At 41.0% G+C, this 17,045-nt stretch overlaps 1 protein-coding gene across 1 annotated transcript; it reads left to right on the plus strand.

Moving 5' to 3' along the window:
* The first annotated feature begins 3,918 nt into the window (after positions 1–3,918).
* Positions 3,919–10,074, plus strand: LOC136691523 (membrane-spanning 4-domains subfamily A member 4A-like). Its single transcript, XM_066664082.1, has 6 exons — positions 3,919–4,071; positions 4,156–4,266; positions 4,380–4,436; positions 5,071–5,148; positions 5,793–5,906; positions 10,024–10,074. The coding sequence occupies exons 1-6, from the start codon at positions 3,919–3,921 to the stop codon at positions 10,072–10,074; spliced, it is 564 nt and encodes a 187-aa protein (XP_066520179.1).
* The last annotated feature ends 6,971 nt before the right edge of the window (positions 10,075–17,045 follow it).

The raw sequence follows: 17,045 nt of genomic DNA on the forward strand, positions 1-17,045 counted from the left end.
CGTAATGGACAAACTGTGACGAGCACAGAAATCCAATAACTGAACACCACTCGGGTTCAGATCAGCGGGGCCGTTCCTCCCAATCACGCCCCTCCAGGTCTCACTGTCATTACCTACGTGAGCATTGAAGTCCCCCAGCAGAACAATGGAGTCCCCAGAATGAGTGTTCTCCAGCACTCCCTCTAGGGTCCCCAAGAAGGCATGGTACTCTGAACTGCTGTTCGGTGCATAAGCACAAACAACAGTCAGAGCCCTTTCCCCAACCCGAAGGCGCAGGGAAATTACCCTCTCGTCCACTGGGGTAAACCCCAACGTACAGGCGCTAAGCCGGGGGGCTATGAGTAAGCCCACACCTGCCTTACGCCTCTCACCCTGGGCAACTCCAGAGTGAAAGAGCATCCAGCCCCTCTCGAGGAGATTGGTTCCAGAGCCCATACTGTGTGTCGAGGTGAGCCCAACTATATCTAGTCGGTACCTCTCAACCTCGCGCACCAGCTCAGGCTCTTTTCCCACCAGAGAGGTTACGTTCCATGTTCCAAAAGCCAGTTTCAGTAACCGAGGATCGGAACGCCAGGGCCCCCGACCCCGACCACCACCCGATCCACAATGCACCAGACCCGGATTACTACCTCTCCCACAGGTGGTGGGCCCATGGGAGAGTGGACCCATGTATCCCCTTCGGGCTAAGCCCGGCCGGACTCCATAGGTGAAAGTCCGGCCACCAGGCGCTCGCCAAGGAGCCCCTCCCCCAGGCCTGGCTCCAGGGTGAGGCCCCGGTAACCCTGCTCCGGGCAAGGGAGGCTGTGTCCTCGTTGTCTTTTTCATCTGTGTCTTTATGGATCACTCTTTGTCTGGCCCATCACCTAGGACTAATTTGCCTTGGGAGACCCTACCAGGGGCTATTGCCCCCGACAACATAGCTCCTAGGCTCACGCAGGCACGCAAACCCCTCCACCACGTTAAGGTGGTGATCCAAGGAGGAGAACCTTCATATCATCATGTTTATTTAACAGGAATATATTCTCCTGGCAACTTAACCCTTCAAAGCCTGACACATGAAATAATAATACAATTAAACAGTATTTTTTTTTTTTATCACATTTTATGTGGAACTTTGACAAACAATTGTGAATGCATCATATTTAAGCATTTACTAATATTTTTTTTTCTTTAATTTGTCACTCATTTAGTTCACTGCATCAGTTAAAACTGTTATTTAGAGTTCTTTACAATGTTTTCATAATTTTGATTCATGTCAATTAAACAATCGATATCAAATGTTTCTCTGTTCTTCAGAACATTTCTTGAAACGTAACATTGAACCGATGAGAAACACTGCTCCAGAGGTCCTTCACCCTTGAACACTCTGTTCTTCTCTCTGACCTTGTTACATTTTATCTACTGGTGGTAATAAATACACCAAAACCATAAAGGCTCTTTATTGTTGATCTGCACAGCCCTGTTTCCACATTTAGAGAAACTGCAGTTGTTTCTGTTACTGTCTGAACCTTGGCTTTGGGTGTGTGGTCATTATACAGACCTCCCACAGTCCTCTGTATCATCATCATCTTCCTCTGAGTCTATCTCACAAAGTCTTTGTTGACAAAAGTGACACATTTACACACAAAGGCTTTTGGAAAACTACAAATACATTTTTGTTTCATAAAAATACTTTGTGAAATTGTCCAAATGTGTTTTGCTGCTGTAAAAAACAGTTTGTATTTTCTGAATATTTATTATAATTGAGTATTTGACAGATACAATACACTACAGCTATTAAATGGAACAAAAATGCTTAGTTTTACTTCAAGTAACATCACTCAGATCACACCTGGAGTTGCTACACACCTGGAGTTGCTAGGTCTTGAGACCTCCAAAAGCATGTTTCATATTTGATACCTTTGGCTTTAAATGGGTTAATGAAACATCTGTGATCTGTCATGTTTCTCAGTTGATGGGTTCCATATTCCCTGATTTATCTAGACAAATATTGAACACATATTCATCATGAAAAAAATAATTGTTAATGCCATATATGCAACTAAATACAATGCAGTCAGAGGGAGGAGTTGAATCAGGAGCAGGACACGTCAAAGTAAATGAAAGACAAAAAACCCAAATGCAACCATAAACGCATGCACAGTTTTTTAGGTCAAAGAGCCACAGACCCCAACACAAACCAGCCAGGAGTTTCAGAACCTGCAGCACCTTCTTCTGAAGAACTCAAACCTAGAGCAGCTTAGATCTCATTTACAGGTAAAGGTTCCTTTTAATCTATGTTTGATTTGGTTTTAAAGTGAAATTATACTAAAAACAAACGTGCTGATACTTTTGTTTATGTAAATGTGTTTGATCTTGTGTGAAAATATAACAAGAATATTAGCTTGCTTTAAAATAGACATACATGCAACTGTGAAACTCACACTGAAAAGTAGTGTTTTTAACAAAAAAATAAATAAAAATGACCCACTGAACACAGCTCCAGGGTCCTGGTGTTTGGTGTGTTCTCTCCATGTCCATGTGGGTTTCCTCCCATGGTCCAAGAACTCATTGCTAGGTCGACTGGCAACTCTAAAGTCTCCATCGGTGTGAGTGATAGTGTGATTGTGTTATTACAGACAATGAATGAATGAATTATGATGCATTGGAAAATAGCAACATATGTCCAGCAAAAAATGTTGATTAAAATCATAAAAAATGTCCAATCCATTAAAATAAACACACATATTTCACTTTGAAGTTACCTTTAACAAAAATTTAAGTTGCTGCGACCCTGAACTGGATAAGCGGTTACAGATAATGAATGAATGACTGAATTAAAAATTTAAGTTTGAAAATGTTTTGATGCTTCTCTACTTTGGTAAATGTGAGGAACGGATCATATGCTATTGTTGGATCCAGTGTTAAACTTTCGGAAAACCAAACTGCTATGGAAATTTGATTGTTGACGAAATTGATTTCTTTCATCAGCTGAATGTGTATTTATCCATCCATCCATCCATTATCTGTAACCGCTTATCCAATTTAGGGTCGCGGGTGGTCCAGAGCCTACCTGGAATCATTGGGCGCAAGGCGGGAATACACCCTGGAGGGGACGCCAGTCCTTCACAGGGCATGTGTATTTATGTTTCACAGGGCATGTGTATTTATGTTTATACCTAAAATGTTTTGTGTATCAAAGGTTTAAGGAAGATTTTGCTTAATGCACATGTGCCAGAGAAAATGGAAATGAAAAAAAGCCATCAGTCTCAGGGTAAAATGAATAAATAAATAAGTACATTAATTATTATTCACTTAAATCAAATTAAATTGAATTTATTTGTACAGCACTTTTTACAAATGATGTTGTCAGAAAGCAGCTTCACAGTTTTACAATTCTGGTAAATTCTGGTAAAGAATTCTGAATTTTCAATATCACTTTTTTCTGAAGTGCTGATTTAATCCATACTTAAAGAGTGCGTGTTGATGTGACTACACTTCACTAATTGTCCAGTAAAGCGTAGTTTATAAGAGAGTAAGTCCCATGGGGTAGCACTGGTCTGTTTGCACTGATCGGAAACTTTGAAACCCAAAAGCTGGGAAACTTGAAGCCTATGACACAGGGTGGCCTTGCCCTTAAGCGAGGGAATGCCTCACACTCGGCAGAAAGAGAACACACAGTTTCAAGTGTGCAACTTCCACTCACCAGAAATTGTGAACCATTTTTTCCAGTTGGTAGAGCATTGGTTTCCAGTGCTGATCAAATTAAAGAGGTGGTTCATATCCCACCTCGGCCGAGGTGCTTCTCTCTCAGGATTGTGAGTTTGGGTCGTGCTGGGTTTTGAAATTCAGGAGTTCTTCTGTGTCAAAAAATGGAATATCTCATACATTGACATGAGCTTCTTTCATGTTTTTTTTCCCCAGCAGCTTGTGTTGAGAATGGCCTCCAGCTTCATACCCGTCTCTAACACAAAAAACGGCTTCACCATTGTGACCCAGGTTGTGTCAGGTCCACCAGGGAAGACTGGGAGCAACATATCAACCCCAGGCCCTGTCCAGAGACTTCTGAAAGGAGAGCCCAAAGTGCTGGGGGTAAGAAAGCTACGGTCTCATTTCCTTTCAGATTCACACTGTGCAGTTTAACACTTAGCTCTGTTTGGATCCTGTTCTCCACAGACCGTGCAGATCATGATCGGGATCACGACTTTATTGTTTGGCATTGTGTCGACGGTGACCATGTTTACTGTTTCTGTCGTCAGTGGTGTGACTTTATGGGGTCCACTATTTGTAAGTTTATAATGTGTATGTTCCTTTACTCCTTTCAAATATGAAGTTTAAATAAACACAATCTTCATTATAATTGTCATTTTTTGTTTTCTTCTCCCTCTCTGTTATAACAGTATATCACATCTGGAGCTCTCTCAGTTGCTGCAGGAAACAAAGAAAATCCCTGTTTGGTAAGTGAACACAGCCCATGGTGCTATTTAATTTTACAGATGATTAGAGATCAGTGTATTAGAGTTAGTCCAGTAGAGTGAAAGACTGTAGATCATCTGGTGATGCACAGGTTGTGTTCTCCATCCTCGAATATTTCACTCAAGATCTGCTTTTGCCCACAGAGCTGAAGTTCTTTCAGATATTGATTCTGGTGAACCACTGACAATTTAGCAGTGCCACTGCCATGTGAAAAAAAAAAACAAAAAAAAAAACCTAAAAACAAAACCCAGCAACAACACACACACCCACACACACGCCATGATACCAATGTCTCTGCTGTTCTGAGAATGGTCTGTCATGCTAAAAATATTTGGAAAAAGGACTATGATTTTATTGTCATAAAATAAAGTTGTAGCCGGTGTTTGAGGGTCGTGCCTCTGTGTAGCCACATGCCTCTTATCGGAAAAAAAACAACAAAAAAACGTAATCCAGCAGCACGATTTTAGGAAACTGAGTAAGATACACCTTAAATACACTGATAAACTTAATACATTAATTATAAAAGAAAATGCCCACTGCTCTGCCTTTGTAAATTTTTATTCTGGGTTATTCTTTAATGTCATGGGGTTGTTTTCTGTCTGTCCTCTTCTGCAGGTCAAAGCCTCCCTGACATTGAATGTGATCAGCTCTGTGGTGGCTGGAATAGCCATTATCGTGATGTCCGTTAGCATAGTGATATTAAATTATATGTGTTATTCATATGGAGAATATTACAGTGCATGCGAAGCTACTCAGGTGTGTATTCCTTAACTAATATCTATTTTATAAAAAGTGTTTTTACTTTATTCTAATGTGTAAAATGTAACTGTAAAAAGAGGTGGATAAAAGCCCTGTTTGGACGGGAGTTTTATTACCCGAGTAGCTCAGTAGTTTTAGTCCCGTCCCAATAGAATATTTCAGTCATTTTCCTTTTTCAGGAAAGATTCTCGACCCTTTAACCTGCTGTAAAACGAGCAGTAAAAATAACCCCAGGTTCTATCAATCCCATGTGAACTGTGGATTGGGTGAATATTCTGTCACATCCTGTGGTAAAATATCTTTTTGTGGGTTTCCTCAGTGATGGATCTTCTGCAGGAAGCATTAAGTAATGAAATAAGCTGCATAAATTAGATTAATCAATTGGGGGAATCCCAAGAGTTAAATGACTCACCATGTGTGAAAGAAAAAGAAACAAGCACATTTTGGGGCCTTCTAAATGATGTTTTTTTCGGGGAAATTCCTGCTTATTTCAGCAAGACTGTTTCACGTCACAAAACATGCATTCTACAAGATGCTCAGCATAAATAAGAGTTTATCTGAATTTTCATTTGTTTCAGAGCCTGGCTAGTGGTGTCAGTGGAGTTCTGTTGGTGTTCTCACTGCTGGAGTTTATCATCTCCATATGCTCATCTGCATTCGCCTGCAAAGCGTCCTGCTGCCCTGAAATCACGGTTAGACCCTGCCTCCATTTTCTCACACTGCTAATAATTGTATTTGTCTTTAAAGAGCAGGTGTTTGTTAGTGGGAGTGAAGAGCAGAGTGAGCTAGTGCTGAATTTAAAGCTGGGAATTCTTTCTTTCTGTTGCAGAATTTTCACATCATCCATCCTTAAACCAACATAGTGGACGAGGAAAATGCTCAACCTTCCCTTTGAATTATCACTGTTTGCTTCAACATATATCTATCTCTGCTACTTTCTATATCTTTATATAATTCTACATTTATTACTATTTACTCCTATATATATATATTTATGTTAACATTTATTTTATTCATTTTTATAAAGTTCTACATATTCTTTTTTTTTTTTTTTTTTACATTTTTTCTCAGTTCTGCATTTATCTCTCTTTATCTTTAAATTAAATTAAAATGAATATATGTTGGTGGCACGGTGGCGCAGCAGGTAGTGTCGCAGTCACACAGCTCCAGGGGCCTGGAGGTTGTGGGTTCGATTCCCACTCCGGGTGACTGTCTGTGAGGAGTTGGTGTGTTCTCTCTGTGTCTGCGTGGGGTTGCTCCGGTTTCCTCCCACAGTCCAAAAACACACGTTGGTAGGTGGATTGGCGACTCAAAAGTGTCCGTAGGGGTGAATGTGTTTGTCTGTGTTGCCCTGTGAAGGACTGGCGCCCCCTCCAGGGTGTATTCCCACCTTGCACCCCATGATTCCAGGTAGGCTCTGGACCCACCGCGACCCTGAACTGGATAAGGGTTACAGATAATGAATAAATTAATACATGTTTATCCTAAATTCATACATTTCAAAATCATTTTCTTTCAAATGTTGCCTTTTTTAACTTCTAAATTAAAAAAGAATTCTTCTTACATTTCTAAATGTATTTCTGCTTGGATCTAAAATGTATTTGGGTGGAAGCTGTTTAGGGTTTTGTTGTTGTTGTTGTTTGTTAAGCATTACATTTACATACTTAAATGTATTAAATAAAAATGGTAAATTAGAAGAGTCAGATAGAACAGCAGTGTACACACAACATAAAGAAGACATTGCAGTAAAGTAAAGCAAGTGTAAGTCTGTCAGCCCCCACTACCCCCAAACACACACAAACACACACACACACACACACACACACAGAGGATTGTAGGTTCCAAACCTCCTGTGGCATTTGCAAACACAAAGAATGTACATAAATAACTGTTGGTGGTTCCCACATGGGCCACCAGAGATGTGAGAGATGTTCAGAGGTGTTCAGGTGGCTGTCAGTGTGGTCACAGTAAATGAAGACGTATCTGGGCATCACACATTCATCTGAAGAAAACTGATGAAAGATACATGGTGTGGCTTCACTAAGAACAACAGCACACTGTCAGGAATAAAGGCACTGTACAGGTACAAATGCTGTTCATTAATGTTACAAACAGTGTAAATGGAGCTTCGGAGTTGAAGGTACACTACGTCATATTTACAATATTTACTGGTTCCATCCTCAGGATGAGTTGGAAAAGTGGGGTGGGGGGAGTGAAGGAACTGTACTTTCTGCTCCATCAACATCCACAGCTGAAGTGCCCCTGATCAAGGCACCTAATCTCCAACTGCTCCACAGCTGCTACAAATCGCAGACCATTGCTGTTTCCACTGCCCCTGAGTGTGTGTGTGTGTGTGTGAGAGAGAGAGAGAGGGAGAGAGAGAGAGAGAGAGAGAGAGAGAGAGAGAGAGAGATCGTGTTTGTTTGCTCCTGGGGCTCCCCCTAGTGTAATTAATTTTTGTAGCACTGTTAAAGTGTGTGATCTGACAGCATCATCTCTTCAGCGGGAAACACATGGGTACAGCATCTCAATGAATTTTTAAACTGCAATTTTAGGATAATAATATTTCGTAGTGTTCCTTAAAAATGCGGAGGATCAGATTCCCAGAGGGGATTAATAAAATATCATTTAATTGCAAAATCTCAAACTGAACATTAGAGGATGTAAGTCTACATAGTAAAACTTGTACAGAGCAAACATAGTTGAAATTAAGTGAATTAAATAAGTACAGCTTAAAGATCTACAGTCCCAATGACATATGGCACAAATACTTTTAATAAACTACAGACACTGGTTTATTTCGGTGTGCATTGGAGTGAAGAAGATGATAAAGCAGATTATATGTTGACACCATTCTTGAGATGTAAACGTATTTCAATTACACAGAGGAACAGAATCTCAACAAGCTCAATGGAGCACTTTATCTGGGCCCTCAGTGACTCACTGAGTTCAGATGAACATTTATTTATTCATTGTTGATAGCAACTTCATCCTGCTCAGTGTTGAGGCGGGTCTGGAGTCAGCCTGTAATCAATGGGCCCAAGGCAGGAACACACCCTGAAGTGAGCATCACACATACACTCACATCTGTAGACGATAACACACACCCACCCAGATCCTCACACACTCCCACCTGTGGACAATGTCATACACTCACTCAGTCACTCGCACCTGTGGACAGTTTCAAACAGTCACTCCCTCAACCAAAGTGTGATTGGACTGTGGGTGGAGAGCAGAGCACCCAGAGGAAACCCATGTAGACACTGGGAGAACACACCACACTCCTCACAGACAGTCACCCGGAGGAAACCCACGCAGACACAGGGAGAAAACACCTCACTCCTCACAGATAGTCACCCGGAGGAAACCTACGCAGATACTGGGAGAACACACTACACCCCTCACAGACAGTCACCCGGATGAAACCCACGTAGACACAGGGAGAACACACTACACTCCTCACAGACAGTCACCCGGAGGAAACCCACGCAGACACTGGGAGAACACACCACACTCCTCACAGACAATCACCCGGAGGAAACCTACGCAGATACTGGGAGAACACACTACACCCCTCACAGACAGTCACACGGAGGAAACCCACGTAGACACTGGGAGAACACACCACACTCCTCACAGACAGTCACCCGGAGGAAACCCACGCAGACACAGGGAGAACACTCCACACTCCTCACAGACAGTCACCTGGAGGAAACCCACGCAGACACAGGGAGAACACACCACACTCCTCACAGACAATCACCCGGAGGAAACCCACGCAGACACTGGGAGAACACACTACACCCCTCACAGACAGTCACCCGGAGGAAACCCACACAGACACAGGGAGAACAAACCACACTCCTCCCAGACAATCACCCAGAGGAAACCCATTCAGACACAGGGAGAACACACCACACTCCTCACAGACAGTCACCCGGAGGAAACTCATGCAGACACAGGGAGAACACACCACACTCCTCACAGACAGTCACCCGCAGGAAACCCACGCAGACACAGGGAGAACACACCACACTCCTCACAGACAGTCACCCGTGTTGGAGTTTGAACCCAGGACACTGGAGCCCCTTTTTAACTCATTAGTTTATTCACTTGTCTTCATCCTGATTCACACACACACACTGTGGACAGTTTAATACACTCACAACTACAAAAAAACAAGCATATTTTGGACCCTTGTAAATGACATGTTTTGAGGACAGTTTCAAGCCTGAATCCATGAATATCACAAGATGCTACATCTTCATCGATATCAAAATATGAACTTCTCTAAATTATCATTCATTTCAGAGCCTGTCTGATGTTATAAATGTAGTTCTGTTGGTGTTCTCTGTGCTGGAACTGATCATCTCCATCTGCTCATGTGATGCCTTAGGATCTTGGTTAAACATTGCCTTTATTTAAAACGACATTAAAACATCATCCTCCCTATGCATGGCTTTTTAAGGCATTAAAACAAAATAATGTCCCTAAAGTCAATATATAAACATAAATACATATACTGTGAGATATTGTGTACAAACATAAGAACTCAGATGACAAAGTGGAAAATATGCTTTTACCAGGAGCAATCCCTGTGAGTTATGTTCTTGCTGTTAATGCCCAGCAGATGGCACAATAGTAAAGTATACTGTAGACCTGTTGTTTTGAATTTGCAGATTTGTCAATTCTTCTGTGCCAATTTGTCAATGACTTAATCAAAGTAGACAGAGACATGGATTAAATACCGCTTTTATAAATTAAATACTGAGTTTATGGGGCAGAGTGACAACTGTTTTCCTGTTGCAGGTTTCTCCCTTCCACAATTCTGAAGCTGGCAACGAGGACGAGGAGAACTGAATTTTCAGCAACAACATTTGTGTGAATATTTCCTGATTACTAAAGCAATAAAACAATTCAGTCACTAAAAACTGAGTTGATAAATATTTAACAGAAAGGTGAACACTGACTACTCAAGGTCAGAAAATATAATTGTGAAATGAACAAAGAGCAAAGGCATACACAAAGACGATGACCAACAACACACAGACAAAGGAACAGGGCTTATAAACGAACTAGGGATAAGCAACACCTGGGGGTTCAGAACCTTCATTACCAATAGCTCACAGATGTGGGATGTAGTGGTAACAAACACTAGGAAAACAACATGAGCACATGGCGATATAAACCAAGGCTGTTTCTCAATACCAAAACCACAAAGAATAGTATTGTGTTCTCTAGGAGTACGTTCTTGAGAAGTGACCTCGAAAGAGCAAAATTGTGTGAATCATGGGACGTTCTCATTGGCATCCAATGTGTCCTCGTTATTTTGGGTTGATCAACAACAATATCTGGGTACTGTTTCTTGGAGTTTGTGTTTGTGGTGTTTGTGCTTGAGTATGGAAAGGTAACTTTGTCAGTGGTAGATGGTGTCAAGCAAAAACAGGACAACATAAGAACACACAAGATCACAATGAGAAACTGGCAGGAACAGCAGAAAAGAACAAACCACAGACCTGAGTCAGAGACAATGCATGACACCAATCTAAGATAGCGGGGCATCAACACACAGTGACCACCCCACTATGGTTCTGGAGGAACGTAATTGCATTTCATATATAGGTTCTCCCTCCCTTCCACAAGGGAACACACCTCTGGCAACTTAATGAAACATCTGTGACCTGTCATGTTTCTCAGTGTGTGAGCCATATATGCAACTAAATACAATGCAGTCAGAGTCGAATCAGGAGCAAGAAACTTCAAAGTAAATGAAAGACAAAAAACCTGAATGCAACCATAAACGCATGCATAGTTTTTTAGGTCAAAGAGCCACAGACCCCAAAACAAACCAGCCAGGAGTTTCAGAACCTGCAGCACTTTCATCATAAGAACTCAAACCTAGAGCTGCTATTTCTCTAGAAACTTCATAAAGGTTTCTTTATATTACCGTGCTGCTGCTTTGTTTTTGCTATGTGTTTGGTTTTGTGTCAAAATATAACATACATTTTAACTTGTTTTGAATGAAATGTTGTAGCTTGCTGTAAAATGTAAAATTTGTAGCTTGCTGTGCACTTCACACTGAAAGAAGTGTCCTTGGGTTGTGGATTCGAGCCCTGCTCTGGGCGACTGTGAGGTGTTTGGTGTTAATTTGTTTCATCAGTTGAAGGTGATTAGGATTGTATTTTCTTTTATATCTAAACTGTTTTGTGTATCAAAGTGTTCAGAAATATTTTACTTAATGCACTTAATGTGGCAAAGAAAACGGAAATGAAAAAATCAACCAGTTTTGGAGTAAAATAAAAGTACATTAACACATGTTAATTTTGAACTTATTCAGAATTAAAGAAAGAAGTATGATGTGGCTGCATTTCAGTAGTTGTCCAGTAGAGAGTAGGGGTAATATACCAGTAATATAAGGGGGTATATAAATGAGGCGGCATTGGTCAGAAACTTTGAAATTCTAAAATGGGAAACTCAACCTTGTGACACAGGGAGGCCTTGCCCTTAAGAGAGGGAATGCCTCACACTCTGCAGACAAGGAACACAATTTCAACATAATCAACTCACTAGATTTGGAAGAGCATTTCAGTTGGTAGAGCATTGGTTCCCAGTGCTGAGCAAAAACATGGATCATATCCCACATCTACCAAACTCTTCTCTGCTGGGTTTTGATCCAAAACTGTGTTATCTCATAAAACAACATGAGCTTCATCCTTGATGTTTCTTTTCTCCACCTGCAGCTTGTGTTGAGGATGGCATCCAGCTTTGTACCTGTTTCTAACACAAAAAACGGCTTCACCATTGTGACCCAGGTGGTCCAAGGTGGACCGGGAAACACTGGAGGCAGCGTCTCCACCCCAGGCCCTTTCCAGAGGCTTCTGAAAGGAGAGCCCAAAGTCCTGGGGGTAAGAAAGCTCCGGTCTCATTTCCTTTCAGATTCACACTGTGCAGTTTAACACTTAGCTCTGTTTGGATCCTGTTCTCCACAGACCGTCCAGATCATGATCCGGATCACGACTTTATTGTTTGGCGTTGGGACGACTGTGAATGTGTTAACTGTTTCTGTCGTCAGTGGTGGGACTTTGTGGGGACCGATATTTGTAAGTTTATATTGAATAGCCTTAATATTTCCTCAATCCTTTCAAGTATAAAATAGAAATGACTTTATTCTTCTTCTCTGTTATAACAGTATATCATCTCTGGAGCTCTGTCCATTGCTGTAGGAAACAAAGCCCATCCCTGTGTGGTAAGTGAACACAGCCCATGGTGTTTCTAATTAGTGAGATTTTACAGATGGCCACTTTAATAAGAACACAAGTTAGAGTTAACCCAGTACAGTGAAAGATTGTAGAACACATCACTGCACTTTTTGCCAGATAATGGTGTTTATGAACCACAGGCAATCTATCAGTGCCACTAGCGTGTGCAAAAACCCAGCGAAACCACACAAACATGCATATATATATATACAAATACACACACAAACACACACACACAACTGCTACAATGCCAGTGTTTCTATGTAGCCACTTGTCTGCTGTGAAAGGTACCACAAATCCAGTGAAAGTCATACATTAAATACGTTCATTAGAAGAGAAGCATATTAGTGTTTGGATCCTATGGCTCTGATTCTACAATGTTTAAAATCTCTGCTGTAAAGTTTGGTTTTCTTTTCTGTGTCCTCTCCTTTACATGAAAGCCTCTCTGACAATGAATGTGTTCAGCTCTGTGGCTGCTGGAACATCCATCATCGTGCTGTCTATTAGCATATTTGGACACATATGAGAGTGTGCAGCTGTTGAGGTGCGTGTTTCTCTAGTAAATATTACAATATAAAAAGTAATTTTTTAAAAATGGTCAAATAACGCGAATGCAAAAATGCAAATAAAAACACCAAGCAGAGATTTGTAAATATTGGTACTTTATGAGCAGTGAATTATCTATTAGCTTAAGTGCAAAATGAGTATTTGGGGCCTTCTAGCTCTCAGACAGCACTTCATTCCTAACCCATTTACTTATGTAATAGATTTGGTCACATCGTCTTAGGAATAATGTGATAAATGATATGCAATATTGGCTACGGCTAATGCAATTGAAGACAGTGCTATGCCCAGCAGGAGAGATATATTAACAGAGGTATTTTTAGGAGTATACTGCTGAGAAGTCAGACCTTTTCCTCGTCCACTTTGTTGGTTCAAGGATGGTTGATGTAAAAATCCTGCTACAGAAAGAAAAAATTCCCAGCTTTATTTTCAGCATCAGCTCACTCTGCTCTTCACTCCCACTAACGAACACCTGCTCTTTAAAGACAGATCCTATTATTAGCAGTGTGAGAAAATGGAGGTAACCGTGTCTAACCGTGATTTCAGGGCAGCAGGACGCTCTGCAGGCGAAAGCAGATGAGCAGATGGAGATGATAAACTCCAGCAGTGAGAACACCAGTAGAACTCCACTGACACCACTAGCCAGGCTCTGAAACACATGATAATTCAGTGCTTATTTTACAACAGTTTGTCATGCTGTTCTTGAGCATACATGACATTATCCATGAGAGAAGGCAGTTGATATGTAATGCAGTGCTGTCTGAGGGATGATCAAGCCTCGTGACTGGTTCAACACGAGTCAAAACGACTGCCTCCAATTTCTGTTTAAAGTACAGGCTCTGTGCTCTGTGTTTGTTATTTGTTTTATAAAAATAAACAAATATAAACAGAGATATCATCTTTCAAATGTGATTCAAAAGTTATGTTCCCATTTGAGGAAAAGTGTGCAAATCAGAACGGGAGAGACACTGCTTTTATTTTTAGATGTGCCTTATTTTTCTGACTTGCCTTCTTTTCTATTTACTGACGTTTACTTCAAGCTGAATACAGTGAGGGTGTGTGGGAGGGGTGAACTTGCTGGAAGACAGAGAGACAGAATAGAGAGTGAAAGGAGAGAGGCCTAAAAAAACTCTACAAAACTCATAGAGTCAAAACCGGAAAAGTACAAAAACGGCTGAACTACTGGATTATTCACTGCTCATAAAGTACCACGATTTCCAAATCACTGCTTTGTGTTTTCATGTCTTCTCCCATATTTCTCAGAACTGAAGTCTGTATTGTTGATGTGAACATTAGCGTCAAGGAAAATCACATTTTAGAGAGTAGTTTACACCAGAGAAATACACACCTGAAGATTCTTACACAGATGCTCTCTCTGAAGATTCTCATAATGTGAGAATTTTGTATGAACAAATGCCCCTTCTTCATAATCAGACAATCTTCTATAATCATGAGATTATCCATAACCACGAGGTTCTCCATTATCTTTTTTTGAAACATCTGTAATTAATCTGAAATCCATATATACTGAGGGACAGGAGGATGATGGCTATAACAGAAGCCAAAGAGCTGAACACATTCATGGCCAGAGAGGCTTTCACCTGCAGCAGAGGACACACAGAAAACAACAGCATCACTTCACAGAGCAGCAGACATTTTAACATGTGTCTCTCGGTGTTTGTGTGTGTGTGTGTGTGTGTGTGTTTGTGTGGTGTTTCTGGAATTGACAGGTCCACCAGTCACAACAATTAGATCTGTGGTAGATACTGATGTCAGGTGAAGGTTTAGAAACAGAAACCCTGCATCAACTGATGAGTTACTGTGTGGAGTCATGCTCTAAATGGGGCTCTGAATAAAGTGGCTATTACGTTTAATTTGTAAAATCTCACTAAAATCATGGAAAATATATTATAATAAATGTTTACTTACCACATAGGGATGGGATTTTATTCCTGCAGCAACTGACAGAACCCCAGAGATGATATACTGTTATAAAATGAAGGAGAGGAGGTAGAAAATGAAGAAGAAGAAGAAGAAGAAGAAGAAGAAGAAGAAGAGTAGAAAGTTATTTAAGTTAAATTGTGGTTGAAAAAATGAAGGAAAATGAAGGTCTACACAAAATGAACTTACGATAGCGGATCCCCACAAAGTCACACCACTGATGATGAAAACTGTTTTCCAGTTTGTGGTTAACACGACGCCAAATGATAAATTTATGATCTCAAGCAAGATCTGGACGATCTGTGGAGAACATTCATTCATTCATTCATTATCTGTAACCCTTATCCAGTTCAGGGTAGCGGTGGGTCCAGAGCCTACCTGGAATCATTGGGCGCAAGGCGGGAATACACCCTGGAGGGGGCGACAGTCCTTCACAGGGCAACACAGACACACACACATACATTCACTCACACCTACAGACACTTTTGAGTCGCCAATCCACCTACCAACGTGTATTTTTAGACTGTGGGAGGAAACAGTCCCAGGAAACAGGGAGAACACACCACACAGACAGTCACCCGGAGGAAACTCACGCAGACACAGGGAGAACACACCAACTCCTCACAGACAGTCACCCGGAGTGGGAATCGAACCCACAACCTCCAGGCCTCTGGAGCTGTGTGACTTGCTGCGACACCGTGCCGCCCTCTGTGGAGAACAGGATCCAAACAAATCTGTTTATCTGCTGAGTGTGAATCTGAAAAGATACAAGGCCAGTCTTTCTTACCCCCAGGGCTTTGGGCTCTCCTTTCAGAAGTTTCTGGACAAGGACTGGGGTTGAAACGCTGCCTCCAGTCTGCCCTGGTGCACCTGGGACCACCTGGGTCGCAATGGTGAAGCTGCTTTTTTGTGTTAGAAACAGGTAAAAAGCTGGTGGCCATCCTCAACACACGCTGCAAGTGGAAAATCATGAGAAAGTTCATGTCATTTTATGTGATATCTAATTTTCCAATGGAGACAGATCAGATAAAAGCTGTGTAGTATCTTCTCTATTGAATGAGCTTTTAAACGTGTTTAAAAATAGCACATACACTCAGATTACTCTACTGCTTCCCGATACGCTGGCCAGTCAGGACGGATGAACTCCTGAACACACACACAGACTCTCTGAAAATATTTGTTGGAGCTCAAATCCTATAGGCACATTACAGTCCTCTAAAAGCACACCGTTTAAATGTACATTTTGTTCCCTAAATAAACACTACATTCTCTTCTCCACCTTCTCCAGGAGGTAAATTGAACATCTTGTTAAAACCAGAAGCATGAAATAAACACACCTTAAAATTCTAAAAGGAATATATAATATTTTACAATTATATTCCCCTGTGAAAGCACTGAATATGCATCAAAACCATCCAAATAGGGACATGAATCTTTACCTGTAAATGAGATCTGCTTCTAGAGAATGATCAGCCGCTCTAGGCTCGTGTCCCTCTGAGAAGGTGCTGTGTGTTCTGAGCCAATGCTCTTTTGAGGTAGAGTCTGTGGTTCAGTGACCTCAAAACTACATTTCTGGTTACATTTGGATATTTTTCTTGTACTTCTCCTGGGTCAACCCCTCCCTCTGGCTTTATTATACACTGTAAAAAAAAATCTGTAAAATTTACAGTAAAATACTGGCAGTTGTGGTTGCCAGAATTTCACCATAAAATACATGGTCAGGTTTTTGGCAATCATAAATTTTACATTTAAGGACTGTTTTGTTTACAGTACATTTCTGTAAAAAAAAAAAAAAAAAAAACAGATATACCCTGTAAAAAACATGGTATTTACATAAAAATAACAAAGAAACATTGTTTTGCTATAAAATTAACATGTAAATTGTGTGACAAATTAGAGAAAGGAGACTGAGATATAGCCATATTTAGATATAGCCAAACTGCATCCTGTATTCAGCCATTAAAAGGAGATATTGCTGAAAGGACTAAAGAAATGTTCGGTATCTGGGTGCTACACGCGGAACACAGGCTGATGGTGAACTTTACTGACCAACACACATCTGATATA

The sequence above is a fragment of the Hoplias malabaricus genome, chromosome 3 (genome assembly GCF_029633855.1).
Source record: "Hoplias malabaricus isolate fHopMal1 chromosome 3, fHopMal1.hap1, whole genome shotgun sequence".
Taxonomy (NCBI): Eukaryota; Metazoa; Chordata; class Actinopteri; order Characiformes; family Erythrinidae; genus Hoplias; species Hoplias malabaricus.